General features: G+C 47.7%; 1 protein-coding gene and 1 pseudogene across 5 annotated transcripts in view; both read left to right on the top strand.

Annotated features, from left to right (window-relative positions):
• The first annotated feature begins 6,139 nt into the window (after positions 1 to 6,139).
• EOGT (EGF domain specific O-linked N-acetylglucosamine transferase) overlaps positions 6,140 to 27,979 on the top strand; it is a 42,913-nt gene continuing 21,073 nt past the window's right edge. For 2 of the 5 annotated variants that reach the window (XM_036331607.1, XM_036331611.1), the window contains exons 1-8: positions 10,816 to 10,849; positions 11,969 to 12,198; positions 13,619 to 13,719; positions 14,917 to 15,025; positions 18,147 to 18,241; positions 19,914 to 20,018; positions 23,565 to 23,671; positions 26,629 to 26,732. In XM_036331607.1, coding sequence (XP_036187500.1) covers positions 11,983 to 12,198; positions 13,619 to 13,719; positions 14,917 to 15,025; positions 18,147 to 18,241; positions 19,914 to 20,018; positions 23,565 to 23,671; positions 26,629 to 26,732 — 837 coding nt within the window. In that variant the 5' untranslated portion in view covers positions 10,816 to 10,849; positions 11,969 to 11,982. Of the gene's footprint in view, positions 6,294 to 6,915; positions 7,173 to 10,815; positions 10,850 to 11,968; positions 12,199 to 13,618; positions 13,720 to 14,916; positions 15,026 to 18,146; positions 18,242 to 19,913; positions 20,019 to 23,564; positions 23,672 to 26,628; positions 26,733 to 27,979 lie in introns of those variants that run through there. The other 3 variants (XM_036331610.1, XM_036331608.1, XM_036331609.1) reach the window with 3 other exon arrangements.
• Positions 11,630 to 11,841, top strand: LOC118668745 (annotated as a pseudogene).

Genomic DNA, 27,979 nt, shown 5'->3' on the forward strand with positions numbered 1-27,979 from the left:
TTTTCTCTTGAAGATACTTTCACATTTTGTAAAACCTTATTTTTAGCACATTAAAAGTGAATGTTATAGAACATTCATAACAAAATGTAGGAATCAATTTAAATTTGGCATTTGCAATTCTGTGTAATTTTATTTTTTTTCTTGAACCCTTAAACACAAAAATAGGGCAAAATAGCTTTTAAAAATAGCTATCCCTTCTTCCAAATGTTATTTTATTCAGAAGTTAACCAGTCTGTGTTGTATACTTATGAAATATTTTAATTTTAATACCTTTTATTACTGAAAGTCATGTAGCTGCCTTTCCTTACAAAATAAAAACTCTCAGTTGTGAGTTAAATTTTAAACACTAGAACTTTGGAGTATAACTATAAGTAAGCCGTGTTAAGGAATGGAATGCTTTTCAGGGCAATTCAAGTGACATTCTTTTTCTTTTCTTTTTGTATTCCAGGCCGTATTCCTGGCACTGGATTTCTGATGTTTATTTAGCATTAGGAAATATTCTTTCAAAGTGAGCCAAATTCATAAAATTAACTTTCTATATTTTAGTGGTAAGATCAGTGTAATTGCTTTTTGTCACCTTGATTTTTTTTTTTTTTTTAAAATTCAGGGACTGACAGGGAATGGCAAGACTGATAGCAATAAGAAATATTCAGAATTAGAAGATACAGGAAACTTAAGTTGCAAAATTCTGACAAATGTTTGAAATTAGAAGTTTAGGAATTATGAAATTGTTTTTAAAATATTCATTAGTGAGAGGAAAAAACACTTTAGTTGTGGGGAAAAATTGAAATAAAACGATATGATCTATTTTCATATTAAACATTCTCTTCTCTTAATCCTTCTTAACATTAATAAAACCAGTTCAACTTGAAACTTTAAAGAGTTTTCAATTTATTTAATTAAAAAATTCAAAGCAGCTAATTTCATCTCTGGCTGTATATTACCATATGTTGTTCTTTATCTGCAAGTGAATAGTTGATATTCATACTAATCCTATTTTACTGTAAACTTAGATATCTCAATACATTTTTAAGTTGAAAAGTATACTAAATCAATTTCTTGAAAGACTCCACTAAATAAAAGAATATGTATTGAATATTGGTTGCCATATTTTACTTTGTCATTAAGGTTTGTCTATATTCTAAAAAAATAATATTTTAATGGATAAGAATATAGTTTGCAGTTAGATGTTTCTATTCTTGGAAGAAAACAGAAAGATACTATAAATCTTAATTTCAAGAATATGAAAGAAGAGTAAAAGAGGTATGAACATTGTTTTTTATGTATAAACATCTAAGCACAGATGCTAGGCATCCTTCCAACTCTGGGGAAACTAAATTGAGAATACCATTCCTTTTCCCCCTTTGCTTCTGTTTTGCGAACTTCCAGTGTTAACAGTATTTAGCACAGGGAGGAATGTATCTATATTGTGATTTAAGATATTCTAAGTATGGATAATTTCTGACTTAAGGAAACATTAGTTTTTGTAGTTAAATGAAAAGAATGTTCAGCCTAGTCGGTGTGGTTTAGTGGTTGAGCAGTCGACCTATATGATCCAGGAGGTCATGACTCAATTCCCGATTAGGGCATATGCCCGGGTTGTGGGCTTGATTGCCAGTGTGGGGCTTGCAGGAGGCAGCTGATCAATGATGCTCATCATTGATGTTTCCATCTCTCTCTTCCTCTCTGAAATCAATGAAAATACATTAAAAGAAAAAGAATGTTCAGGAAAAATTTGTTCTCATGATCCCTCAATTGGCATTTGATTTATTAATTGAATTAATAATGAATTTTAGAAGTATATGATTTATAGTATTTAGAAAGTAGCCATAAGAAAACAAAATGACTGTAGACACTTTATCTTGTTTTACTTGTTTGTTTAGTATGTATACATTTGTACTATAATACCGTAATTTTTCATTTTTATTTAAAAAATTAATTTTCCTTATTCAATTTTAAGTTATAAAATTTTGTAAAGGGCTGAAAGTATGATTTAAACTACAAATTGATAAATATTTTAATTTTAAATGAAATGTAAATAATAAGCATGGATCTAATTTGAATAAAATTTTTAAAATAGTAATAATGTATTTCATTTTTGACTTAAAGTGGCCAATACCAATGAATGGAGCTGGTACTGTTTTATGAAGATAATATAACTTGTATAAGTTTGGAATTCATATTTTAAGAAAATGAGGATAAGCCCTAATTTTAGTAGGCATTATTAAGACTATTAGTATTACGCATAGTTTTCTAATTAAGATGTATTTTTGGAAAACAATTTTAAGACTTACTGATTATAACTGGCAATTACTGTAAGGATGATTTTTGTGTCTTTTAAAAATCTTAAGCAGCCCTAACTGATTTGGCTCAGTGGATAGAGCATCGGCCTGCGAACTGAAAGGTCCCAGGTTCGATTCTGGTCAAGGGCATGTACCTTGGTTGTGGGCACATCCCCAGTGGGGGGTGTGCAGGATGCAACTCATCGATGTTTCTCTCTCATCGATGTTTCTATCTCCCTTCCTCTCTGTAAAAAATCAATAAAATATATTTTTTTAAAAAAATCTTGAACAGTATCAAAATATATACTAAATGTCTTACAATATTTCTATATTCAGATAACAGATATGCTACCCTCTGTTTTTGAGTTTATATTGGGGCTTATACTCTTGAACTTTGCAACTTAATCCCTTAAAGTACTTGTAAGCTATTGTTTTTATACATATCCATGTTACCTTTTAGCAAACAAAGATCTTTTAACAAGATAGGATGGAAATTAAAAGTATCTTCTTAATACTTTTTTTTTCAAAACAAACAGAACACACACAAAAACCCCAAATGCTTCAGTATTCCGATTGCAACGCAGAGAATTTACTCTAGTGCTGTCCAGAATTTATTCATCATACTGCCCCACTCCCTAGTAAGATACATTTAATTTTAGAATCCTCAAGTAATCTATCTACATAAAAGCCTAAGCAACCGAATGACCAGTGACTATGATGTGCACCGACCACCAGGAGGCAGACACTCAATGCAGGAGCTGTCCCTTGGTGGTTAGTGAGCTCCCACAGCTCCACAGCTAACCTCCCCACTTGCCCCTGTGCCCCTCTCAGCCCTGTCAGCCCCAATTGCTGGCCAGGCCAAGGGACCCCCCACCTGTGCACGAATTTGTGCACCGGGCCTCTAGTAGTAAATACGAGGTGTGAACGAAAAAGGGACTATATAGAAAACTGGACAAGCTCGGGCTACTTGGTATGCCTGATGAGCCCAGTGAAAGAGGAACCACATGGTGGTGTGGTCATAAATTCCTAACTGGGTAGGTCATAATGGTAGTCATGCCTATAGTTTCCTTAGCAAAGGGGTTATCTTTGCCTTAAGTGAGCCCTGTGCTTTGGTGTTTTTTAAATTGAATTAGTTGGGATAACATTGGTTAATATAAGTTTCAGGTGTACATGTTTATAATACATTATCTGTATATTGTGTACTCAACTTGAATTATCATATAGTTGACCCATTTGGCCTCTTCATCCTCTCCTCACTGCCTTCCTCTCTGGTAACTACCATACTGTTGTGTCTATGAGTTTGTTTTGTTTGTTCATTTGTTGCTGACCCAGGGCACATTGAGGGGGTTGGTTAGTAAATGGTTTGCATATTACCCTATTCCATAAAAAATTCAGGAATACATGACCGATCCCAGGGAATTTGAAAAGGGATTGTATACCTGCACTTAATCTTTAAATCAATATTTTGAAGTTGATGCCATTATTGGCTGCTTTTATTTTTATTGATTTCAGAGAGGAAGGGAGAGGGGGAGAGAGAGAAAAACATCAATGATGAGATAGAATCATTGATCGGCTCCCTCCTGCACACTCCCTTCTGGGGACCTAGTCTGTAACCCGGGCATGTGCCCTTGACTGGAATTGAACCCAGTCCACAGGCTGATGCTCTATCCACTGAACCAAACCAGGCAGTGGTTCTCAACCTGTGGTTTGCGACCCCTTTGGTGGTCGAACGACCCTTTCACAGGGGTCGCCTAAGACCATCCTGCATATCAGATATTTACATGACGATTCATAACAGTAGCAACATTACAGTTATGAAGTAGCAACGAAAATAATGTTATGGTTGGGTCACAACATGAGGAACTGTATTTAAAGGGCCAGAAGGTTGAGAACCACTGAGCTAGGGCTATATATATTTCTTTATTGTGGCAAACCAGCTTGTTAAAAAAATTATTTTAAATGGCTGCAATTCATTTGAATCAACTAACAGGAAAGCTACACTTCCTGTGCATAACAAAAATAGGATGGTGGCAAGTAAGCTCAGAAAAGCATTTTCAAAAATTACTATCCTGCCTGGCAAGCGTGGCTCAGTGGTTGAGCACCAACTTATGACCCAGGAGGTCACGGTTGCGGGTTCGATCCCCAGTGTAGGGTGTGCAGGAGGCCACCAATTGATTCTCATCATTGATGTTTCTATCTCTCCCTTCCTCTCTGAAATCAATAAAAATATTAAAAAGAAATTACTGTCCTTATTGGTAAGGGGTGGGCAAAGTATGAAATAGGCCAAGTCCTTTACATGAAGAGTAAATGAGTTAATACCGTAAAGTGATTCAGAACAATTACTGGCCCATGTCAAATACCATGTGTTTTTGTGTTATTTGAAAAAAGTCCAGATAACATTCCTAATTTAGCAGGTTATTAATGGAACTTGTAGCACCTAAAAGCTTATTTTAAAAGCATGTAAGCCTTTGGAGATGTGGTCAGCAATTAGATAGACATGAGCAGAGCAAGGACGATGGGCCAGGTACAGAAGGTCACCGGTGGAAAGCCCTGGGCGCCTTGCAAAGGACAATGCTAGGTGGGACCTGGCCCTCAGGGTGACTCTTTTCTCCCCTAGCATTTGCTGGTCATGCTTTTTGGACCCCTGACCTTTCCTCCCTAGAGATAACATTTAGGCCTCAGTGACATTTCAGCTCCTGGCTCAGGAAAGCAGCCAAACCAGACAAGTGACCCCAGGGCTGACCTCAGGACCAGCTGCATTAAATAATGACCCCTCTCCAGGCTCGGACCCATTCATCAGTGGAGACCCGGACCCTGAAAGGACACCCCTGGAAAGCTGCTGAATATGCCACTGAGATCTTCCTGGGACCGCCCCTAAAATCTCACCCTTAGAACCCTTAGGATGGAGGGCTCGGTGCCTCTCCCTCCCAGGAGCACAGGGAGCCTGTCCCCCCCAGGCCCCCTCCTCCAACCCCCCTAGCAGGCGCCTTACCATCACCTTCCTCACTCCCAAGCTCCAAGGCCCCTTCCTTTATCTCAGTAACTGGTTTCCTAAGCCCATCTCTTCTAGGAATTACTTTTTCCACCTCTGTGATTTATCAAATAAATGTTTCTCTAATTTGGGTCTTGGCTCTGATTTCTTTCTTAGCCAGAATTCAGGTTACCGAGGTTGCTGGACGAGGTTGCTGAGCCCAGGTCCGGTCAGACCCCACCAGTCTAACACCCGGTGCCCTTCCGCTGCCCACAACAGAAATAAACTGTTGTATTTCCTGTAATCGTATTACTTAACACTGGTGACTTTCTGTGCATAAGGTTACTTTGTGCCAGCCTTCATGTAACCCGCAAATCGTTCAAGTTGAGTCAGTATTGATCAACTCTAGTATGCTCTATACCAGTGGGGTAGATGGGGGTTCAAAAAATGATACAATAAAAGAGTTAAAATAATTATAAAATAACAAACTGGTAAAGATTAAACTCCACAGGCAGCATTTGAACTTGGTGAGTTTCTGATAGTAGGAGAGAGGCAACTGTACTGCATACAGTGTGAGTGGACCCCAGAAATCTCACCACCAGAAAGGGCCAGCTCTGACAGCCAGGGGCACTTCGGTCTGATCAGGGAACAGCAAACCCGCCTCCGTGCCACGCAGCCCGGTGAACAGAGCCGGTTTCCCACTGCCCGTCCCGGGGTCCCGCGCTCTCCCAGCTCTGCGGAGCCCGCACCCCGACCCCGCCTCTCGCCCCGCCGCCCCGCCGCCCCGCCGCCCCGCCGCCCCGCCTCCCCGCCTCCCCGCCTCCCGCCGCCCCGCCGCCCCGCCGCCCCGCCTCCCCGCCTCCCCGCCTCCCCGCCGCCCCGCCTCCCCGCCTCCGTGCCCGCGTGGGCTGGCGGAGCGGGGCTCCCTGGCGCCCCCTGGCCCGGGCGGCGGGTTTCCGCTGAGCCGCAGTGGCGAGCGCTGACTCCCTCCTCCTGAGCAGCGGCTTCTCCTCCGGCTGAGCCCCGACTCCCCGGCTCAGGTGGGACTCTCCCCGGGACCCGCGGCGCCTTCCCACCCCCTCCCCTCCCTTCCCTCCCTTCCTGCGGCGGCCGGGCTGCGCGCCCCCGGCCCCAGCGCCTAGTCTCCCGGCGCGGCTCCCGGCTCCCGGCTCCCGGCTCCCGGCCCCGGGCGCTTCGCCCCTTCTGGGCGCGGGCGGCGCCGCGTGGCCCTGGGCGCGCGGGGGACCCGTCGGCGGGGGCGGCGTGCGGGCAGGTGCGGGCGGCCCAGGATCCCGGAGTCCCCGGCGCAGCCCCGCGGGGCCCGGGTGTGCAGCCGAGCGCGGCAGGGCGGCCGCGGAAGGGCGCTCGCGCCGACTCCTCCGCGCTGGTCCCCGTTGACGTTCCAGCCGAGCTGGCGGCCTCTCCGTCGGGCAGCCAGGCCGCTCGCCGGCCATCTGCCGCCGCCAGGCTTCGGGCACCGCGGGGCGAGCGCTCGGGGGTCCCTGTTCAGCTGCGTGTAGCTGCCCGTTGGTCCACCGCGTCCCGCACGTTTTCCCGTCTGCTCGGAGCACCGCCCCAGCCCACCCACTGCGCCCTGGCCGCCGCCGTGTTTCCTCTCTCAACGTCTCTTAGGCTTTTCCGTTTTCTCTTGCCTCCTCTTAGGCCTTTGGAAACCCACTCGGGCTGCAGGAGTGGAGGGAGCCGGCCGCTTTGTGCTGAAGGAAAAAGTAGCTCAGCTACTAAAGCTTCCATCTGCCCGAGAAGGGCCCCCACCCCTTCCCGGGGGCCTTGCGGCAGGACTCCACACCCAAAGGCCTCCACGGGCCCGGGGTGTGCCTCCTGCACCAGCAGCCACCTGCCCCTAGCTTATGCAAGTGGGTGCGTGCCCTCTGCAAAAACCAGGCTTCTGATCTGTGATGGTGGGTTTAGTTATGTATGGCTAGAGCTCGGTCCAGGACAATACACGTGGATAACCAAAGGGCAGGAGGACTTGGTCACAACAATGACTTTATTTCTGGGGAGGATGAGTCAAAGGATAGGATGTCCGGTCTCTTGCACAGGGAGGCTCAAGTCCAGTCCTAGTGTGACTCAGTGAGTGGGGTTACCAGGCTGAGAGCCAGCAAGTTGTTTGCTGCTAGGAATGCTTATCCGCCTGTACCAGTTGCTGCCTGCTTCTCCTGCTCAGCTCGAAGTTGGTACCTGTAACTCTGAGTGTGGTTTCATTAAGGCAGAGAGAGAGCACCAGCAACCAGGCCTTTTATTTAGTTAGGCCTTAGCTCACTAAGTGCCAGACCCTTCGCTTACAGGTTATCTCATCAATTTTTTTCTCTCTTATTATTTCCATTGACTCAAAATATCACCTGGGTAGTAAAAACTACTACTGCATCTTTTTAGGTAATGTGTTTCATTTCTGACAGCTATATACATCTGAAACATTATAACAGCTGCAGGGGGGTTTTGAGGATTAAAGTGGTAAATATTTTCATTATAAGATACTATTACTGTTTTTTAAAAAATACATTTTTATTGATTTCAGAGAATAAGGAAGAGAGAGAGAGAAAAAATTCAATAGTGAGAGAGAACCATTGATCAGCTGCCTTCTGCACACTCCACACTGGATCAAGCCCTCAACCTGGGCAAATGCTCTGACTGGGAATTGAATCGTGACCTCCTGGTTCATAGGTCAGTGCTCAACCACTGAGCCATGCGGGTCGGGTGATACTGTTACTATTAATATGTACTTTTTACAAAGATTTTTATTTTTTAATATATTTTATTGATTTTTTACAGAGAGGAAGGGAGAGGGATAGAGAGTTAGAAACATCAATGAGAGAGAAACATCGATCAGCTGCCTCCTGCACACTCCCTACTGGGGATGTGCCCGCAACCAAGGTACATGCCCTTGACTGGAATCGAACCTGGGACCCTTGAGTCCGCAGGCTTACGCTCTATCCACTGAGCCAAACCGGTTAGGGCTTATAAAGATTTTTAAATTGATTTTTAGAGAGAGAGGAAGGGAGAGGGAGAAAGAGAAACATCAGTATGAGAGTGAAACACTTAGCTGCCTCCTGCATGGCCCCTACTGGGGATCAAGCCTGCAACCTGGGCATGTGCCCTGATGTAGAATCGAACCCACAACCTTTAGGTGCACAGGGCATGCCTAACTAACTGAGCCACACTGCACACTGGCCAGGGCGAATTTATACTTTTAAATTTTATAAAATTGTAATCAACTCCCTGTTTGATAAAAGTCCTAACCAAGAAGATTAATTCAGATCACCCTTAAAACAGATAACAGTATACTCTAGCTCCACCCAAAAGAAAATTGGAGTTTACCACTCTCCTTGGTGTCCCCCCTGTCCAGAGGTGACCTGCTGGCCTTGGAAGTTGGGGCTAATGGGGCACAGCAGTCTGCTTCTGAAAGCCCCCGCTTTATCGCCCACAGTGAACGAACTGATTTTGAAAGTTGAGTTTTCCAGTGTGCCCTGGTGACAGCAGACCTAGCCGGGAGCAGCTAAGGTGTATACAGCTTGATCACCTTGTGGAAAGAGCACTTTTTTTTTAAATAGAGAAAAGATACCACTAAAGTGAACCAGAAAGATTATTGTCTATGATATGTTGTCTGTGATACTGATTATTGTCTATTAGAGGTGCGGTGCATGAATTTGTGCATGGGTGGGGGCCGCAGGGAGTAGGGGGAGCTGGGAACCGATTGGCCCTCTGGGCGGGCGGAGGGATGGTCTTACTGGCCTGGGATCCAATCCATCCCTCTGACATTTGCACTGGTTGTCAGGAGCCACCTGGCAGCCGCTTTTATATTGTTTCTTCCTTGTGGAGCATCTAGGGAGGGGAAGCGGTGTGGTGCCTGAGGCAGACTTCCAGGAGGCTGGCAGCACTGTCAGGATCGTGCCGGCAGCGCTGGTTCATCAGTGCCTGGCCCGTTCTCCAGAGATTGGAACTGTAGGACTACTGAGGGAGTGAGTGGCTGCTGCCGGGCTGGTGGACCGTGGGAGGGGTCTGTCAGCTGAGCGGCGCTCCCGCTGTGAGAGCACACTGAACACCAGGGGGAAGCTCCTGTGTTGAACATCTGCCCCCCGGTGGTCAGTGCATGTCATAGTGACCGGTCATTCTGGTTGTTCCGGTCGTTCCGTCGTTAGGTCACTTAGGCTTTTATATATACCAGTATACTAGAGGCCTGGTGCACGAAAATCGTGCACTGGGGTGGGGGTTCCCTCAGCCCAGCCTGTGCCCTCTCACAGTCCGGGAGCCCCATGATCAATTGCCCCAAAGAGGTGGGCCCTGCCCACCCGGCCAGGGCTCCACGATGGATTGCCCCCCAGTAGAGGGAGGCCCTGCCCACCTGCCACAGCCCACCAGTCGGTGGCCTGGGCCTCCCTCTTTGGGGTGATCGTGGAGCCCCCCCGACTGATCGATTGCTCCGCTGGCCTGTGGCCTGGGCACTCATGGGGCAATGGCCGGGCCCCCAACCAATCACATCTCACCTTCCTTGGCTGGCCTGGCGCCAATGGGTATCATAGTGTGGTCATCTGGAAGGTCGTCCAGAAGGTAGTTTGGCTGTCTGGTCTAATTAGCATGTTATGCTTTTATTATTATAGATAGATGATAAATAGGGAAATCTGGTCCAAGAGATGTAGATGGGGAGAGTTAGAAAGGCACTGAGGTCTGTAACCATTATCTCTTCGCAATTCTAAAGCAGGACAGGGAGAGCCTCAGGGTCTGTCTCGGAGGCAGACTGCCTGGATTTCACTCCTGCAGTTTTCCAAGTCTTAGCTCTTACTGCCACCATAGATTGTCATACACAAGGGCAGGGAGTCAGTTCCTGACTGCGTGCTTGTTGCTGCACCTTGGTACCGAGACCCTGGCGCATGGTACTTGCTCAGGCTGGTTGTATTGTTATCTCACTCAGCAGACATGCTGGCTCTGAGCCATGGCACTTCTTTTCCTCTGTCTCGCTGGCATGTGTCCCTGCTCCTCATCATTCAGGTCTCAGCTCAGATGTCAGTGAGCACCCTGCACCCCATCCAACATGGTTTTAAACATTTGTTTTATTATTTTTAAAATATCTTTTTATTGATTTCAGAGAGAAAGAGAAACATCAATGATGAGAGAGAATCATTGATTGGCTGCCTCCTGCATGCCCCACACTGGGGATCAGGGATTGGGGATTGAGCCCCCAACCTAGGCATGTGCTCTGAGTGGGCATTGAATTATGACCTCCTGGTTCATAGGTCGAGACTCAACCACTGAGCCACGCCAGCTGGGCTAAACATTTATTTAATAAACATACAACATTTAACACACCAGGTACATCTAAACACTTTACCAATATTTAATGCACAGCCCTATGAGGAAGGCTTATTATAATTTCCATATTATAGATGGAAAAGCTGAGGTACAGAAAAGTTAAATAACTTGCTAAAGTCATACAGCTTAGGAATCTGCATCTGGATTCAAACCTAGTTGGTACAGTTTTAAAGTCCAAATTCTTAACTACATTATACTATGTTGTCTGTCATATTACTTTTATTTCAGGCAGCAGCAAACTGGGTCATATTAAGGACTTCCTCCCATTTTGGTAAATATAATTTTATTAGAACAGCCATACCCCCTCCTTCAGCTGCTTTCCTGACAAAGGCACTGTGGAGTAGTTGTCACAGAGACTGTACAGCCTGCAAATGCGAAGTAGATTTGGCCCTTTGCAGAAAAGGTCACCGGCCCCTGGGTTACTTGAGTCACAGCCCTTGTCATCTTCTGAAGTTGTGTGTTTATTTTATGTCTCTTGCACTAGGTTACAAGCTCCAGGAGAGCAGGGGTTTTCTTGCTTTGTTCTCCCCTGTATTCTTAGCTCTGATAAGAAAAAAAATATCCTGAAATGTTCTCAATTAAATTACAGCAGCTGGAGAGCGAGAGAAAGAGAGCTTGTTAGTCTGAGAATGGCTATGGGCCTGCTAGCAAAAAACTAGTCACATTCTTGTTTTACCTGTTGGGATTTCGGATTAATTTCCAGGTGGATATTCTGCAGATTATTTTAGCCAGCCACCATCTAATCCCAGGAACCCGTGCTTCTCCCAGCAGCCCATGGGAGCTGGTGTTCTCCTGCAGACGCTGCTGCCTCTTGCAGGGGCGTGGCCGCCCCCACTGCTTTGCCTGTAGCTCCTGTAAATTCTTCCCGACCACTTCCTTCTCTCCCTGTCCCGGCTGGATGGATAAAGATGCTTGCAAAACTCCAGGATGACAGACATGCTTTATCTTCTTGCCATGCTGCTGGGGGTTTAGACTCCGTGCCCCAAGACCCATCTTCATTTTGGCTAGCATCTTTGGCTCAATAAAACCTTACTTTTAAAAAGACTTGTACATCGCTTCTCGGCCATTTGGCTAAGATCAAGTGTAGTATCTGTTCTTATCAGTTTAAAAAGACTTGTAAAAAAGGGGACATCTGTAATACTTTCAACAATAAAGATAAATTTTTTAAAAAGTAAAAAGATTTTCAGCCATGGAAATTAGAAAGTTTTAGTGTAACAGCTCCTAACACAGTGCCTGGCACATAACAGGTGCACAGTAAACGCTGTATTTATGGACTAAAGGCACGTTATGCCCTGATGTAGCAAAGTTCATTGTAATTATGCTTAGCGCTGGCCCCCTGAGATTGTTGAAGGATTTGTCTTGAGGAACGTGTTTGCAATTTGATCTCTAGGTTTGGAGGCTGCGATGATAATGCTGCTTGTCTTTGGAGTGTTGCTTCATGACCTCCCACTGAGTCGCCCTCACAAGGCTTCGCCCCAGGTGGGGGCCGAGGGCGCCCAGGGCGGGCCTGGGTTTGACTACGCCAGCATCCGCCTGCCCGAGGAGCACCTCCCCTTCTTTTTGCACAACAATGGGCATATTGCCAACATCTGTAAGAAAGACCCACACTGCCCTTATAAGGTAGGTTACTTCTCTTGTTTATTAAAAGCATGCAGTTTAGACTAGCTTACAAATTCTGCTTTATAACTTGAACTTGAAGGTAGCATTTTATCTTTTGGTTGTAAGGTGAGTTGATCATTGTATTTCATATAAGGCTTCTAACGACCAAACTTTGTTTAAAACTCTGTCCCACTCACAGCAGTGAGATTTAAAATCTAAATCACTAGTACTACAGTAAATAGGAACCCAGTACTATTTGTATACTCCATAAGTGAATCAAATTAGATTATATACACAAAAGAGTATCTGTTTAAAAATCACTAAAGAATTTGACACCTCTTCCTCCTTCAGCTGCACTGAGGGTCTGTCCCTTAGCACTTCATTTCGATAATAACACCTCTGGCCCTGTCTCCACATAATTAAGGTTGATACTGAGGCTGTCCTTCTGGTGTAGAGCTCTTGGAAAGGCCTCAAATTGGAGCCCGTTAAGGCAGCTTGTGAGGCCCTGAGATCAAAGCTGGGCCTGTGGAACACTTCCTTTCCCACGGTGCTGGCACAGGAGCCCGCCGACGGAGGCCTGGGAACCAGTAAGAGCCTGCGGGGCTCTCTGGCCACCAGCAGCTGCTGTGGCCCACGGGCTGCATAGCTTTCCATGTCTGTGGGATCTCTGCTGATCTGGATGCATGAGTAAAGTTGCTGATCCTTTTAATTTAGCTGATTGTTTTGGTGACAAATTCCATTTCAGGTGACTTTTAGGATCTGGTTTTAGAGTCAGTTTGCTCTCTGAGAAAGGAAGGCTGTTTCAGGAGGCTGCTTCCAGAAGTTTCAATGCAAGTGGTCTCTGGTTGTCCAGGCAAAGCCTAGGCTTTTGGTCAGGGGACAAACATGGGGAGGGGCTGGTAATTAAAGATAGTTGTTGTTAAGAACCTGAAGACTCCTAGTCTTAGAATTTACTCTTGTAATTTTTATTGCATGAGTATGTATCGTAACATATAAAAGTGAAAGTCCTATAATGCTTTGTTTCTTCATGGAAAAATCTAAGAGTCCTCTCTAAATGTCAGAAGAAGGGAGCCTCATCTACATGCACATTGGTAGGGTCACCGAAGGAGGAACGCACGAGGCCAAAAGGGGTAAAGAATTATGATTTATTGGGTCCTCCTGAAAACCAGATGGGCTGAGCCCCCAAATGGTTCCAGCACCAGGGACTGGGAGCCTGAGGTTTTAAAGGAACCCAGGTGGGCTTTTTCTGGTCAGAGAACTCTCTGGGCAGATCTGGATCCTGGAAAGGTCCAGAGGGGAAGGAGAATGGTCTTAGCAAGTGGAAGGTGGTTTAAGTGAAAGGGAATGTCAGCAGTGAAGTGGCCTGAAGGTCAGTCTCCCAGAGAAGGGGGTATTGACTCAATTATTTGATCAGACCCAACACACATGATTTATGTTCTAGAAACACTTAGAAAACCTGAAGTACTGCTGGGGCTATGAGGAATCCTGCAGACCCGAGTTCCGGTTCAGCTACCCTGTCTGCACCTACGTGGACATGGGATGGTAAGTAATGCCTCCCCTTTACGCTGACCTTCACGGCCGGGGATGCTGATCCCCCGTTCGCAGCGAGGCTCTTTGGTTTTAGATAGTAACTCCTTTAGGTATCAGTTTGCTCACATGGTCACGGATTCAACTTGACTGCCCCCAGGAATAGCTGTCATTTCCTCTGTCAGGGGGAGAAACGGTATAGATCACAGAAAATATTGCCCCCGGCAGACGCTAGGAAGATAAACTGATGTTTTCCTCGTGATTCTGGAGGGAAAGTCAAGTGTAATTGAAACTGGAAAAGCCGGTGTTTGTGGGGCTGGTCACCACCAGAACCAGTAAGTAGAGGTGAGGATTGAGTCTTTACGGGCGCTTTATCCAGATGGCCTGCGATCTGAGAAGACTGCGGGTTGTGTACCCCAAAAAGACTGTGTTACCTGTCATCTCCAGCCAGCCCTTTAAAAGGAGAAGAAAGGTGTAGGTAAAGGGTTTGGAATTCAGGAGCAAGGAGGTCAGGGGTTCGGAATTCAGCAGGAAAGGTTAGCCAGGTCAAAGCTGCGTCCGTGATTTCCCAGCATCCTCTCACCTGCTGATGGGTGTCTGCGGGGCGGTGGGCGTTCCCTCCCGGGAGCACAGTGGCTCGGGCTTGGCCACTCGCAGTGCTCCTGGGCCAGGGGTCGGGTTGCTGGCTGGTCTCCTCGGGTCAACGCGGGCCATACATTCCAGTCCCCGGAACAGTAGCCTTCCACGTGCATTGATGACCAAGCCTAGTAACTGTGTCTAAAGCTAAACATGTTAACACCTGGAGTCCCCACCACAGTTACTACAGTCAGTACAGTCACGGTGCGGGAGGAGTGTGGGTGGAGGTGGAAGAGGCATAGAGGGGATAAATGGTGATGGAAAAATAAAATACATAAAAATCATGCCAGGTTAATGGTAAGTAAAATACAGTAATTAGCAGTCCATTCTCTTTAGTTCCGGATGACCCTAATCTAACACATACAATGTGTGCATTTGTATTATAAGTGAGTATGTCTGTAAATAATGTATTTTGGTAACTTATTCATGTAGCAAGGGATCGTTTTAAGAAAATTATGATAGTTTACTTAAAAAAATTAATGAAAAACTTACAGCAATGTAACCTTTCGAAAGAAGACTCAAGTCTCAGAAAAAAGAAAAAGAAAAAAAGTGACGAAAGTCTTTGTTTGCAAATAGGACGGATACCCTGGAATCAGCCCGGGACACGTTCTGGCAGCAAGCGGACTTCGGATACGCTGGCGCGCGGAGGCGGGAGCTGCGGGAGCTCTGCCGGCCCCAGCAGATGGTGGGCTGGTGGTCAGCGGTGGGCTGGCGGTGGGCTGGCGGTCAGCGGTGGGCTGGCGGTGGCCTGGCGGTCAGCGGTGGGCTGGCGATGGGCTGGCGGTCAGCGGTGGGCTGGCGGTCAGCGGTGGGCTGGCGGTGGGCTGGCGGTCAGCGGTGGGCTGGCGGTGGCCTGGCGGTCAGCGGTGGGCTGGCGATGGGCTGGCGGTCAGCGGTGGGCTGGCGGTCAGCGGTTGGCTGGCGGTGGGCTGGCAGTCAGCGGTGGGCTGGCGGTGGCCTGGCGGTCAGCGGTGGGCTGGCGATGGGCTGGCGGTCAGCGGTGGGCTGGTGGTGGCCTGGCGGTCAGCGGTGGGCTGGCGATGGGCTGGCGGTCAGCGGTGGGCTGGCGGTCAGCGGTGGGCTGGCGGTGGGCTGGCAGTCAGCGGTGGGCTGGTGGTCAGCGGTGGGCTGGCGGTGGCCTGGCGGTCAGCGGTGGGCTGGCGGTGGGCTGGCGGTCAGCGGTGGGCTGGCGGTGGGCTGGCGGTCAGCGGTGGGCTGGCGGTGGGCTAGTGGTCAGCGGTGGGCTGGCTGTGGGCTGGCGGTCAGCGGTGGGCTGGCGGTCAGCAGTGGGCTGGCGGTGGGTTAGCGGTGGGCTGGCGGTCAGCTGTGGGCTGGCAGTCAGTGGTGGGCCGGCGGTCACGGTGGGCTGGCAGTGGGCTGGTGGTCAGCGGTGGGCTGGCTGTGGGCTGGCGGTCAGTGGTGGGCTGGCGGTGGGCTGGTGGTCAGCGGTGGGCCAGCGGTGAGCGGTGGGCTGGCGGTGGGCTGGTGGTCAGCGGTGGGCTGGCTGTGGGCTGGCGGTCAGTGGTGGGCTGGCGGTGGGCTGGTGGTCAGTGGTGGGCCGGCGGTCAGCGGTGGGCCGGCGGTCAGCTGTGGGCTGGAGGTCAGCTGTGGGCTGGCGGTGGGCTGGCGGTCAGTGGTGGGCTGGCTGTGGGCCGGCGGTCAGCGGTGGGCTGGCGGTCAGCGGTGGGCCGCCGGTCAGCGGTGGACTGGCTGTGGGCCGGCGGTCAGCGGTGGGCTGGCAGTCGGCGAGCGGTTTATTTAATATGCTCCTGTGTTTAGATCATGATGTGGAAACACGGTGGACGGCCTTGAGAAAGGACTCCTTGCTCCTGTGTGTTTATTGGCTTAGACTCTTTTAACTTCTGAAAACAAGTTGTTCCGTGTCCTTTGGAAACTGTGTCCTAGTTTCACACATACATCAGGTGGCCATATTGTGAGGCAGTTAAAATATCACTATTAGCATTTCCCTTAAGCATGTGCTAAAGAAGATAAATTGATAAAATGCATCTTTACACATTTGCTTGCAAGTACTTTGGGACAGGATACACTCACCATGCTGCTCATGTTTGCTTAGGACTTCACAGCGTGCAAACAGCTGTTCTGAATATGTGAGCTGGTTGGGTTCTCGCAGGCACAGCAGAAGGCGGGCAGAAAGGCCCCGGGTCCTCAGCGACAGTAAGCAGCTTCGGTGAGACCAACAGCTGCTACGGGGACTGTGCACCTAGAATTAGAACGCAGGTCTGTGCGTTGTCACCCTCACTGCATGCACTCAGCTGGTAAACGCACCTTTGCCAGAGGCAGCCACTGTCAGTCAGAAGAAGGACAGGGTTCAAATCCTGATTCCTGGACAGGCACCCAACGGTCTGTTTTTCAATTTCTTCTGCTTTTTAAACTTTTAAAAAAATATAGATTTTTATTGATTTCAGAAGGAAAGGAGAGGGAGAAATATGGATGAGAATCACTGATTGGCTGCCTCCTGCCTGCCCCCTTCTGGGGATCAAGCCCACCACCTGGGCGTGTGCCCTGACTGGGAATTGAACCATGACCTCCTGGTTCATAGGTTGATGCTCAACCACTGAACCACATTGGCCCGGCAATTCCTTCTGCTTTTAAGCCATGCCTATTTCAGAGCTTGTGGTAAGGATGAAGTGAGAGTCTGTATATAAAAATGCTCAGTGCAGGGTCCCAGTCCAAGCAAAGGGCTCAGTGTTTGTTTTTACAGGTCCAGGGAGTTGTAGGGTCTGTTTTCTTCCCATGTGCTTGAACCCTGGCCAAGTCTCGGACATCTCAGGCTTCTCCATGGTCTTCAGGCAATCAGAAAATTAAAGAAAGATTTTATTAATGCACTTGCATGCACTCTGTAGCTTTTGGAGGCTGTCACATAATAGGACTTGAGGCACTTCTCGCAGGAGGCAGGGCAGGACCCGCACTGTGCTTGTGCCTGCAGCAGACGCCGTCTCACCTGCCATCCTCTGGCCTGAGTCTGCTGTCTGTGCACAGGGCAGGCAGGAGCCATGGCCCACCTGGCACACTCCTCCGGGGCGGTTTGTAGAATGCTCTCCTGGCCAAGATCTACCTCCGTGTGCTTTGTGCTCTCAGAGCCTGATCCCTTACCAACTGTGGACTCCAGAACACTGTGCCGGTCAAGGCCTTGTGTTCATGGGAGTTACAGGAAAAACAAATGGCATTTAATCTATAAGTAAAATCCAGAGAAGATACTAGTAAAGTTCTTGACACTCCCTCTTCCCGCACAAACCAGACTGGTAGAGACAGGAGCCGGCTCTGGTGGCCGCCTTGCCAGCTCGCTTATGTCAATGATTTAGAAAACATTGCCCTGTGTCACCGTTGAGACAGGGACCTCCACCAGCTTTCTGTTTGCAGACAGTACCTCTTATGGAATTGGCACACTGCCCTTCAGCCTTGCATTTTAATGTCTTGTGTGTGTTCATCTTGTTTCATTTGGCTCGTCTTTGAAAGATGCTTTTCACACACTGTGGTGGTGATGGTTCTGAGAGCTTTTCTACTTAGAGGACTGAACCACACATTCCGCTCTTGCCTTAACAAGAGGTGATATAAATAGAACATTGGGAGTTCTTAGTCACTGAAAAATGTGAAAATGGGCAAAACTATGTGTGGTCAAAACCTGCGTGGGAGGGAAATGTCCTAAACAGAAGCAGCCTTTGGGAGCATGCCTCGTTACACCGTGTGGCTCAATCTCAAGGTGCACATGCTGTCACACGTCTAGCACGTCTGGGGGTGTCCTTGGAATGTTAATACTCAGAGTTGTTTTCTCAACCTTATTTCAGAGTGACTCGAGTCTGGTATGTTCCCGCTACCTTCAGTATTGCAGAGCAACCAATCTCTACCTTGACTTAAGAAACATCAAGAGAAACCATGACAGGTACTTAAGTGATTGATGTTAAAAATCCAATAGAAATTCTGAAATATTTTCAGGCCCAGGGATATACCTTGGGTTTGCTTCATAAAGATGTGACGATGAGGCTGGGACAGGTGGAGGTTGGGGGACTTGATTGGCCACGAGTTGATTGTTGTGAAGCTGGGTTTTGGGTCCATCAGCTTCCTTCCTATACGATTCTGCTGCTTTTGTATACATTTGAAATATCTAATCTAATAAAAGACAAACATGCAAATTGACTGTACCTTCGCTACGCCTTAAGCCATGCTCACCAGCCAATCAGAGCAACTATATGCAAATTAACCCAAGATGGCAGCTGGCAGCCACAGAGCTGAAGCGAGCAGGAGGCTTGGTTGCTCCAGTGATGGAGGAAGCCAAGCTTCCCGGCTGGCACTGAGCTCCACTGAAGGCAACAAAGTTTCAATTATAGAAGCTAAATAAACTCCAGGTAAGTGCTTTCAGCAGGCCGTGGCCAAGGAGCTGGAGTGAGTAGGAGCCGGCTCTGAGCTTCACTGAAGGCAACAAAGTTTTAATTATAGAAGGTAAATAAACCCCAGAATAAAAAAAGGAAAAAGAAAAAAAGGAGAGGCTGGGAGCTTCCGTCGCCGGGGGGCTTGGCCAGCCTGAAAACGGCCCTCAGCCCCTCACCCAGACTGGCCAGGCACACCAGTGGAGACCCCCAACCCTAAAGGGGGTGTGGCCAGCCTGCAAACAGCCATGAGCCCCTCACCCAGGCTGGCCAAACCTCCATGACGTGAGGATCCCCACTGTGGGGGGAGGCTTGACCAGCCTGCAAACAGCCATCAGCCCCTCACCCAGGCTGGCCAAACCTCCATGACGTGAGGATCCCCACTGTGGGGGGAGGCTTGACCAGCCTGCAAACAGCCATCAGCCCCTCACCCAGGCTGGCCAGGCACCCCAGTGGGGACCCCCACCCTGAAGGGGGTGTGACCAGCCTGCAAACACCCATCAGCCCCTCACCCAGGCTGGCCAGGCACCCCAGTGGGACCCCCACCCTGATCCAGGATACTCTTCAGGGCAAACCAGCTGGCCCCCACCCATGCACCAGGCCTCTATCCTATATAATAAAAGGGTAATATGCAAACTGACCCTAACAGCAGAAAGACTGGAATGACTGGTCACTATGACACACACTGACCACCAGGGGCAGATGCTCAATGCAGGAACTGCCCCCTACTGGTCAGTGCGCTCCCACAGGGGGAGCTCTGGTCAGCTACAAGCCAGGCTGCCGGCTGCCAGTACAGCGGTGGTGGTGGGAGCCTCTCCTGTCTACTCAGCAGCGATAAGGATGTCCGACTGCAGCTTAGGCCTGCTCCCCGCTGGCAAGTGGACATCCCCCAAGGGCTCCCTGGCTGCCAGAGTGATGTCTGACTGCCAGCTTAGGCCCAATTCCCCAGGGAGTGGGCCTAAACCAGCAGGTGGTCATCCACCAAGGGGTCCCAGACTGCGAGAGGGCACAGGCCAGGCTGAGGGACCGCCCTGAGTGCACAAATTTTTGTGCACCGGGCCTCTAGTTCTATTATAAAGAGTTTGGTTCTGATGAAAAACTGATTTTGGTAAACCACTTTGGTGACAGCTCATGTGCTTGAGTCCTGAAAAATTTTTCCAATGTAATTTAATTTTTGTTATCGACCAGGTTTCAGGAGGATGTTTTCCAGACTGGTGAAATTGGAGGACACTGTAAGCTTGATGTGCATACATTGATGTCTGAAGGTCAGCGCAAAAGCCCCCTGCAGTCTTGGTGAGATTTTTTTTTTTTTACTGTGTTTGTAAAATATTTGCCTTTATTTCTGGAACTTGCAGATTTTGGTAGGGAATCTCAAATGGAAAGTTTTACTTCATTTGTGAATAATTTGGCATGAGCTTTCAGGAATTGATGGCTTCAGAGCAAATCCACCAGTTATAACTGAATTAAATATGTTTATAAAATATTAGGAAGTATGATATAGTACATACTTTTTGCTAATGGAAGAAAAAAATGAGTTAAAAAATAATGAATTTTTATTAACTCGTAATTTCTGTGTTTTGGGGCATACATTTAAAAAAGAAACACAATTTATTGAAGTCTGTAACAAGCATAGAGAAAAGTATATAGTTTGGATTATGAACGAGTGAACCTACCTGTGTGACTCTGACCCAAGTCAGAAATAGACCATCATCGGGACATCTGTAATACTTTCAACAATAAAGATAAATTTAAAAAAAATAGACCATCACCAGCACCCAACTCTCTCCCAGTCCCAACCCCCATCCTCCTCTCCAAAGATAAACGCTATTCTGACTTTCAACACCATTGATCAGCTTTTTGAACTTTATATAAATTGGGGAATACATTTTGATTTAAAACATTTTTAAAATTAAACTAGTTCTGTGTTTACTAAGAAAGTTACCATCTCTAGAAATGAAGGAATTAGGGTAATTTAAATTTTTTTTTATTTTAAAATACTTTTAGACTCATAGAAGTTTAAAGATACAAGGTGCTCCCATTGTAGCCTTATTCTGGCTTCCTCAAATGGTGACATCTTACATAACCATAGCACAATGACCAAAACCAGGAAATGGACACTGGTTCAATATTAATAATGAACACATTTGGATTTAAGTATTTGCTTATATACTTTCATTTTTTGGGATGCATATTTCTGAAGTTTCAGGGGGCAGACCTGTCCAGCATCCCAGAGAGATGCTCTCGCCACCTCTTTACAGCTGGAGGTCCCGGGCACCTGGTTCCGGTGTGCATGGGTGGTTTCCCCACCACCACGCAATTCTCCAGAACCACCCGTGGGTCCTGCCTTTCAACTCAATTCTGATGCTGTGTCCCAAGGTTAAGGGTTCAGTCCCTCAAGGCCAGGTTGTCACATGTCCTTTGACTATAGGTTGGGTTTAGTTTGGCAGAGCTTTGAAGAACATTTTAATTATTAAGTGGTTTATGTTGAAAGCATGTGGCTCAGGAACACCAGAGTGTACGAGATGCACAGGGAACGTGTGGGGAAGGGGTGCCGGCCTTCTGTGTTCTCTCCAGGCTCACCAATCTCCAAATCTCCAAGCGTTCCCCAACCCGGAAGCTCTGTTTCGTTTTCTGTGGAGGCGTCATTGGGTAGGCATTGCTGATGAAATCACTGGCCACTGATGGGTTCAGCCTCTAGCCTGTCTTCCTTTCCCAGAGGTCAGCAGGTGGAACTGAACATTCCAAACCTCTCATCACATGGCTGGTTCTTCTGGCAACCAGCTCCCAACTTTAAGGGTGAGCCGCTAACACAATGGAAGACACCTTTATGATTCTCATGACCTCAGCAATCCTAAGGGTTTTAGGAGCTCTGTGCCAGAAAAGGGGGTGAAGACCTAATGTAATATTACTATTTAAATAACAATATCACAAGTCACATAGGATACTCTTATGCTAATTTTTGAGGTCAAACACTCATTCTGAGAAAATCCTTCAGGATAGTAATCTACCGTGCATCTGTATGACATTTTATAGTCGGCAGTGCGGCATCTTCTTTGACTTAACAGAGTTCTGCAGTAGGAGCTCCTGTGTTCCAATGGGCGTTCTTAGTCCTGTATATTTTGTTATCTGATTTCACATGGTAGTTGCCTGGGGTATGTTTGTATTAGTTGTTTATTTCCATAGAACAAATTACTCCAAAATATACTCTGGAGTATATTTGCATTCATTATCTATTGCTATGTGACAAATTACTCCAAAATTGGGCAGTTTAAGACAGCAAACATTCATTATTTCATGAGGTTCCTGGTGGTCAGGATTTGGAGGCAGCCACGCTGGGGGTCCGGCTCAGGGTCTCTCACGGGGCCCCAGTTCAGTTGTTGACAAGGGCTGCAGTCATCTCTAGATTCAGCAGCCTGGAGGTTGCTTCTGAGCTCACGCATGTTGTTGTCAGTTGACCTTAAACAAGTAGGCAGCTTGATATTCCTCTAGCAAAATATGCTTATTTGGGTATATCAAAGAATTGCAATTACGGCCACGCATGCTCATGGTGAGCCATGCCCAAGTCTAGAGAACAAAGAGAAGAACATTATTTTATAGAGAAACTAGGGGCCCAGTGCACGAATTCATGCACCTTGAAAGGAACTGTGGACTGCGAGTGAGGCTGCTGTGGGCACAGGGGCGGGTCTTGGCCCATCCTCAGCACCCCTGTCCGGCCCCTCCCTCCATGGTCCCCCGTTCCCTGTCTGCCGGCAGCCCCGCTCCCACGTGCTGATGGCGCTGGCCCTGCTCGCATCCGCTGACAGAGCGGAGCAATTGGGGCCGGAGCTAGCAGTGGGTGTGCCACTGGCCATGAGGGGTGGGGCAGCAGAACTCCCTCTGCAGGCCCTCTGAACTCCAATTTATAGTACATGAGCCTTCTGTTGACTAATCTTCACATAAGTTTCAGTTTCTCTCTGGCTATTGTAGGGGGCGTCATTTCTTTGTCATGTGGGTCTCTTCCTAATCATAGCATGGCAGCCAGGTTCCCCTAGAGAGCAGAGAGAGAGGGGGAGGGAGAGAGAGAGAGAGAGAGAGAATGCCCAGCCTCAGAAGTGACACCGTCATGCTGCCTCACTTTGTTCCTTAGGAGTGAATCACTAAGTCCAGCCCACACTCAGGGGAGGGAAAAGTTTCAAAGAATTGTGGACATATTTCTGAAACCACACTATTTCACCCTTGTGCATTTTAAAAGGACCTATTGGATATTTGTTTTACGTCAGACGTGGTTTCAAAGCTGACGTGCTGCAAAGGATCTCAGGTTAACGCTAAATGTCTCTGGTTCCCTGCGGGTGATTGCCTTCTCAGTGGGAGAGACCTGTGCCCTGTGGCTTCCAGTGAGGTTTTCCAAGACAAAGGCTTTCCTTTCTGCTGGGAAGCTTAGCTGTGTGCTGACTCTCCGAGACACCGATAATTCTTGGAATGCCGTCTTTCCAGGGATCCAGGAAGCCCATGCCCAGGAGCCTCAGGGTCAGGGTGATGCCCAGCCTCCTCAGACTGCAGAAACCTGTGGCTCCTCCCGCCTGCTGGTAGATTAGTTAGCCCATTCACTGTGCAAATTTTCTTTCGTCTGGAAGGTTATGAGTGTATATCGCACTGAGATGTAAAATCATTTCTGTTCCTGGTCTCAGTGTTAAAATCTACCGCGAGTTACGTAAGGTTAGTAAGTGGGAAGGTCCACATGTCTTCCTAGGAGGCTGCTCCGGAATGAAGTCACCCTGATGAACAGAGCTCAAGTTACAGTGTTGCAGTAGGAGATTCAGGAGAATCACTTTGAAAGCGTCTCCCAATTCATAATTCCAGGTTCGCTGAGCTCCAGAGCTACACTCAGCTCAACTTCAGGCCAATAGAAGACGCTAAGTGTGACATTGTGGTTGAGAAACCAGCCTACTTCATGAAATTGGATGCAGGTGAGAAGTTAATTTGTAATTTATTAGTTAATGAGGCTTTGTTCCTTTTAAATAAATTTTATTTATTGATTTTTAGAGAGAGAGAGAGAGAGAGAGAGGTTTGTTGTTCTATTTATCTGTGCATTGGTTGGTTGATTCTTGCATGTGCCCTGACCGGGGGTTGAACCTGAAACGTGTCTCACTGGGACGATACTCTAACCACCTGGGCACCCAGCCAGGGCAGTGTTCCTTTTCTGATACATTATGTGATTTCCGGTAACTTTTGGGAAGCAGTATGACATTGAACAGTGGGTTTGCTTTCTGCTTTCTTCTCTGAAGCAGTGAACTGGTTTGAATTTCCCTTCATTCAATACCTTTAGAAGAAACCTGCATATTTGTATCAAATGATTCAATCAGAATCAAAAGGCGAGAGAAGAGGTGTATGAATACCTTTGACACTAGATGTGCCCCATCACCTTTCCCAGAGCACTCGATGTAGGTTGAGCTTCATTGGGACTTTCCTCCGAGTAGAAGCGTGTGTGCACTGCGGGCAGGAAAGGGTGGGTGACCTCTTCTGCAAACTTCCTGACATTGTTCCCATGGTGGAGTAAATTTCGGATTCCTCTGGAAGTTGGGTTTGCAGTATATTCTTGGGGGAAAAGTTGAAATTACAGTGATTTTCCCATTTATGCATAAACCTTCTAACTCTCGACTTGTAAGCACGCTTCACTTCCTGAGCTGCTTGTCTTGCATGGCAACGTGGATCGCACTGCGCTTGCTCACTGGCTCGCCCGCTCGCTGTGGGAGGCGAGGGTCCCGCTGCCGCACATCACGCTCCTGAGCGCCGGCCTTCGGTGAAACAGAGCTCTCCTTCCTGGCTGTTTCAGCATTACGATGATTTATTGCTCATATTTTTAATGTGTTCTGCTTTCTGACGTCATAGTTCTTACATTACAAAGTATTAAGTTCAGGAATCAGACAAGTTTACATTTTTAAAAATAAGAGCAAGTAAAAATGCTATGTTTGATGTCCTGACTCATTTAAAAAATATGCCAATTAAAAGGGGCCAAGAAAACACTGATTTGCCTGTAAAAGGGTTGAATGTGTGCACTGAGATACCTGTGCAATAGCGTATGTTGAGGGGGAGTGATCGGCCAGTTCTTTCCTATTATACATTTTTCTTCTAACTTATGCTGTCTCCCCATTTTCCTTCTTTTGTAATATAGAGTTTCAGTGAAGTTATTTATTTTTTCATTTGCTGATCCATTTATTTTCTTTTTTTCCTTTTTATTGAAGTTATTGGGGTAACTGGTTAACAAAATCAGGTGCACAATGCACACTGTACTGTGTTCCCACCCCATGTCCCGTCTCCGTCCTGTCTCCCTTTCATGGGCACAGTCTTCCCGGGGAGAATGAGATGCTGGGAGGAAGCAGGACTCACGTGTCTGAGGACGGAGCCTGTGATCGTCCCCGGCTTAGAACCCTCCTGGCCCCGCGCGCTGTTCTGTGTGCTGTGCTGCAAGCACGTGCTGCGAACCTGCTGAGTGACGCACGTGCGCCGGGGGCTGGCCTGGGCAAAGGGCTGTGCTGGAATAGAATTCTCTTTTTCTTGTTTATTTGAAAATATACTCTTTGTCAACCTTTCTCTGGGTGAAAAAGGAGTCCCTCCAAACATCCATCTAAATTACTCGTCTAGAAAGAACTGAGTGTTGCCAGGGCCAGTGTGTCTCAGTGGTTGGAGCACCGGCCTCTAGACTGAAGGGTCCCAGTTTCGATTCCCTGTCAAGGGCGCATACCTCGCTTGCAGGTTCCCCAGCCCTGGTTGGGGTGCGTGCAGCAGGCAGCCAGTCAATATTTCTCTCTCTCTGTCTCTGTCTCTCTCCCCCTCCCTTCCACTCTCTCTAGAAATCAATGGAAAAAATATCCTTGGGTGAGGATTAAAAAAAAAGAACTGATTTTTTTTTAAACTCATTTTCTGGCACACAATGTAGTTATTCACTGTGGGAATGAAGTCAGAATAGTTCATGATTTCTGCTCTTAAGAGTCACTTTTTCTTTTAATAAATATTTTTCCTCCTTTAAAGTACATGTTTTAAATGCCAGTTCCTGGAATTGCATCCTGTTCAGAGTCGCACATTTCCAGGTTGAATCCTGGGTCCTGTGCGCTGAGCCTGGGTGGGGCGTACTTGGGCCTGGGACTCTTGTTCCTCTCCACCCATCTGATCCAGCCCGACCCAGCTAGTTGCCGTTGTTTCATGCTGCCAGGCCCTGGCTGGGCAGTTGTGGGTAATTTCTAACAAAGCTGGCACCTCAGTGTAGGGATTTCCTTTTTCTAGTTGAGGACCTTAGGGACTCAGGAACTTGTCCGAGAACGTGGCTCGTGAATGACTGAGCTGGGATTCAGCCCAGTTCTTCTGATTCCAAAGTTCAGGCTCCTTCAACTAGAACACGAGACATCCAGCCCTTTTAAACAATAGTCGGCTAGTATTTCCCCAAGGAGCAATGTTGTAAGTAGTAAGTGTGAAGAAAAGAGACAGGAATGAAAAAATACTCAAATGCTAATAGTTGCCGTCCTTTTCAATCCTATGATGAACAGGTGTAGCCTAATTTATTTTTAAAAATAAATGATCCTAAAAATAAATTCATGGTCCTATAGTTCTATCCAATTCTGAGCTAAATAGACTTGTATTATTCACTCCCCTCGCCCCCCGGGAACTTAATGATTATTTATGACTTAGTTTATATGGGAAAATGCATTCCTGATTTCTAAATAATCAATTTTAGAGTGAATTTTTGAACCTAATCAGTCTGTAAATTGAGGATTGCCTGAGTATAGATCATGTCATGTTTGGAAAAACTCCTTTCTCTCATTTATTTCAGCTGAAAGTCCACCATGTGATAAACAGAAGGGGTGGAGTGAAATTGTCTGCTCACGTGCTCTCGGGGTTAGCTAACGCAGGCTTCTTTCTCCGACGCTAGGTGTTAACATGTATCACCACTTCTGCGACTTCCTGAACCTGTACCTCACTCAGCACGTGAACAACTCCTTCAGCACCGACGTGTACGTCGTGATGTGGGACACGGTGCGTAGGCTGCCTCGCTTCCGCTCTGGCCTTGCTCCTCACATCTGTGGCTCCGCGTGGTGAACGGGACTTTCTAAGACACCACATTCAAATATACACGCACGCACACACGTCCACAGGCGTGCAGGTGAGCGGGGGCGTGTCTGTGTGTGTATGCACATGTTCAGATGGGCGGACACATAGGTAGGCTTACATTTCGTTCTGGGAACTTGAGAGGGGGGCAGTGGAAGAGTTCCCTCCCCGTGTGGGCAGGGGGGGCTCCGCAGACCAAAGCCTGGCTCTCCCTGACCTCGGCGCCCCACGCCCCGGGGAGAGCTGCCCCTGTGTGCAGCTGTGCTGAGTGGATGAGCTCACTACAGGGTGGGCCGTGGGCCTGCACATCAGCACCGCACCTGCTTTTTGCTGTTTTTTACTGCTGTCTTTTTTCTTTCTTCTCTCCTTTTCCTGCCTTTATTCTTTCAATGCTGACCCCTCCACCTGCCAAGGTCACCCCCCAAGAGTTGCTCCCGTGCACCCGGCTGTGAAATAGGACAGTTGTCATCTCTACCCAAGTGTCATTTTGAGAACAAACCATGTGGTGTATGAACAGTCACAATGCCCGACACAGCACCTGGGCTCCGAATGTCCCTCTGACAAAGACAGTGGTGAGGACACGTGGTTTATGACACACACAGGCGAGGCTGCCTACCTAGCCTGGGAAGTTAGAATGCTCACCGGGAAGTGACCTCAGGTCCGACTGAGCATTCACTCACAGGATGCTCTGGCTCCCTCGTGGCACGAGTCCATTCAGACGATGGTGCAGGCGAGCTCAGCTTGCTGGCAGGGCGCATCGCCACTGCTGGGAGGCGTCTTTCTAGCCGCCCGCACAGCACAGCTCGGGTGCGAGGAGGCGGACGCCCGGGGGCAGGCCTGGGCTCGGGTCCTACAGGATGTCCCCCGTATGTCCTGGGACAGCTGCCTTGGCAATGCCTCCAGGTTCCCCAGAGAGAGACGGCCAGTTCCAGGAGTCATTACCTGGTTTCCCGGTCCAGGTACAGTTTACCGAGAAAGCATCTTTTAAATCATAAGCAGTGTTAGCTCGAAGCACAGGTGACACACGCCAGGGAGCAGAGCGAGACAGCGGACTGCAGGTCCAGTTCTTGTGCAGAAGGGGCAGTCTTTCTGCTCACATTTTTTTCACTTACAGGGAGCTCGTGGTCAGGCCACGTAGGCAGGTTTTCATTTTCCCCACTCCTGAGGCCCTTGGT

This window comes from Myotis myotis, unplaced genomic scaffold (assembly GCF_014108235.1).
Source record: "Myotis myotis isolate mMyoMyo1 unplaced genomic scaffold, mMyoMyo1.p scaffold_m19_p_13, whole genome shotgun sequence".
Classification (NCBI taxonomy): Eukaryota; Metazoa; Chordata; class Mammalia; order Chiroptera; family Vespertilionidae; genus Myotis; species Myotis myotis.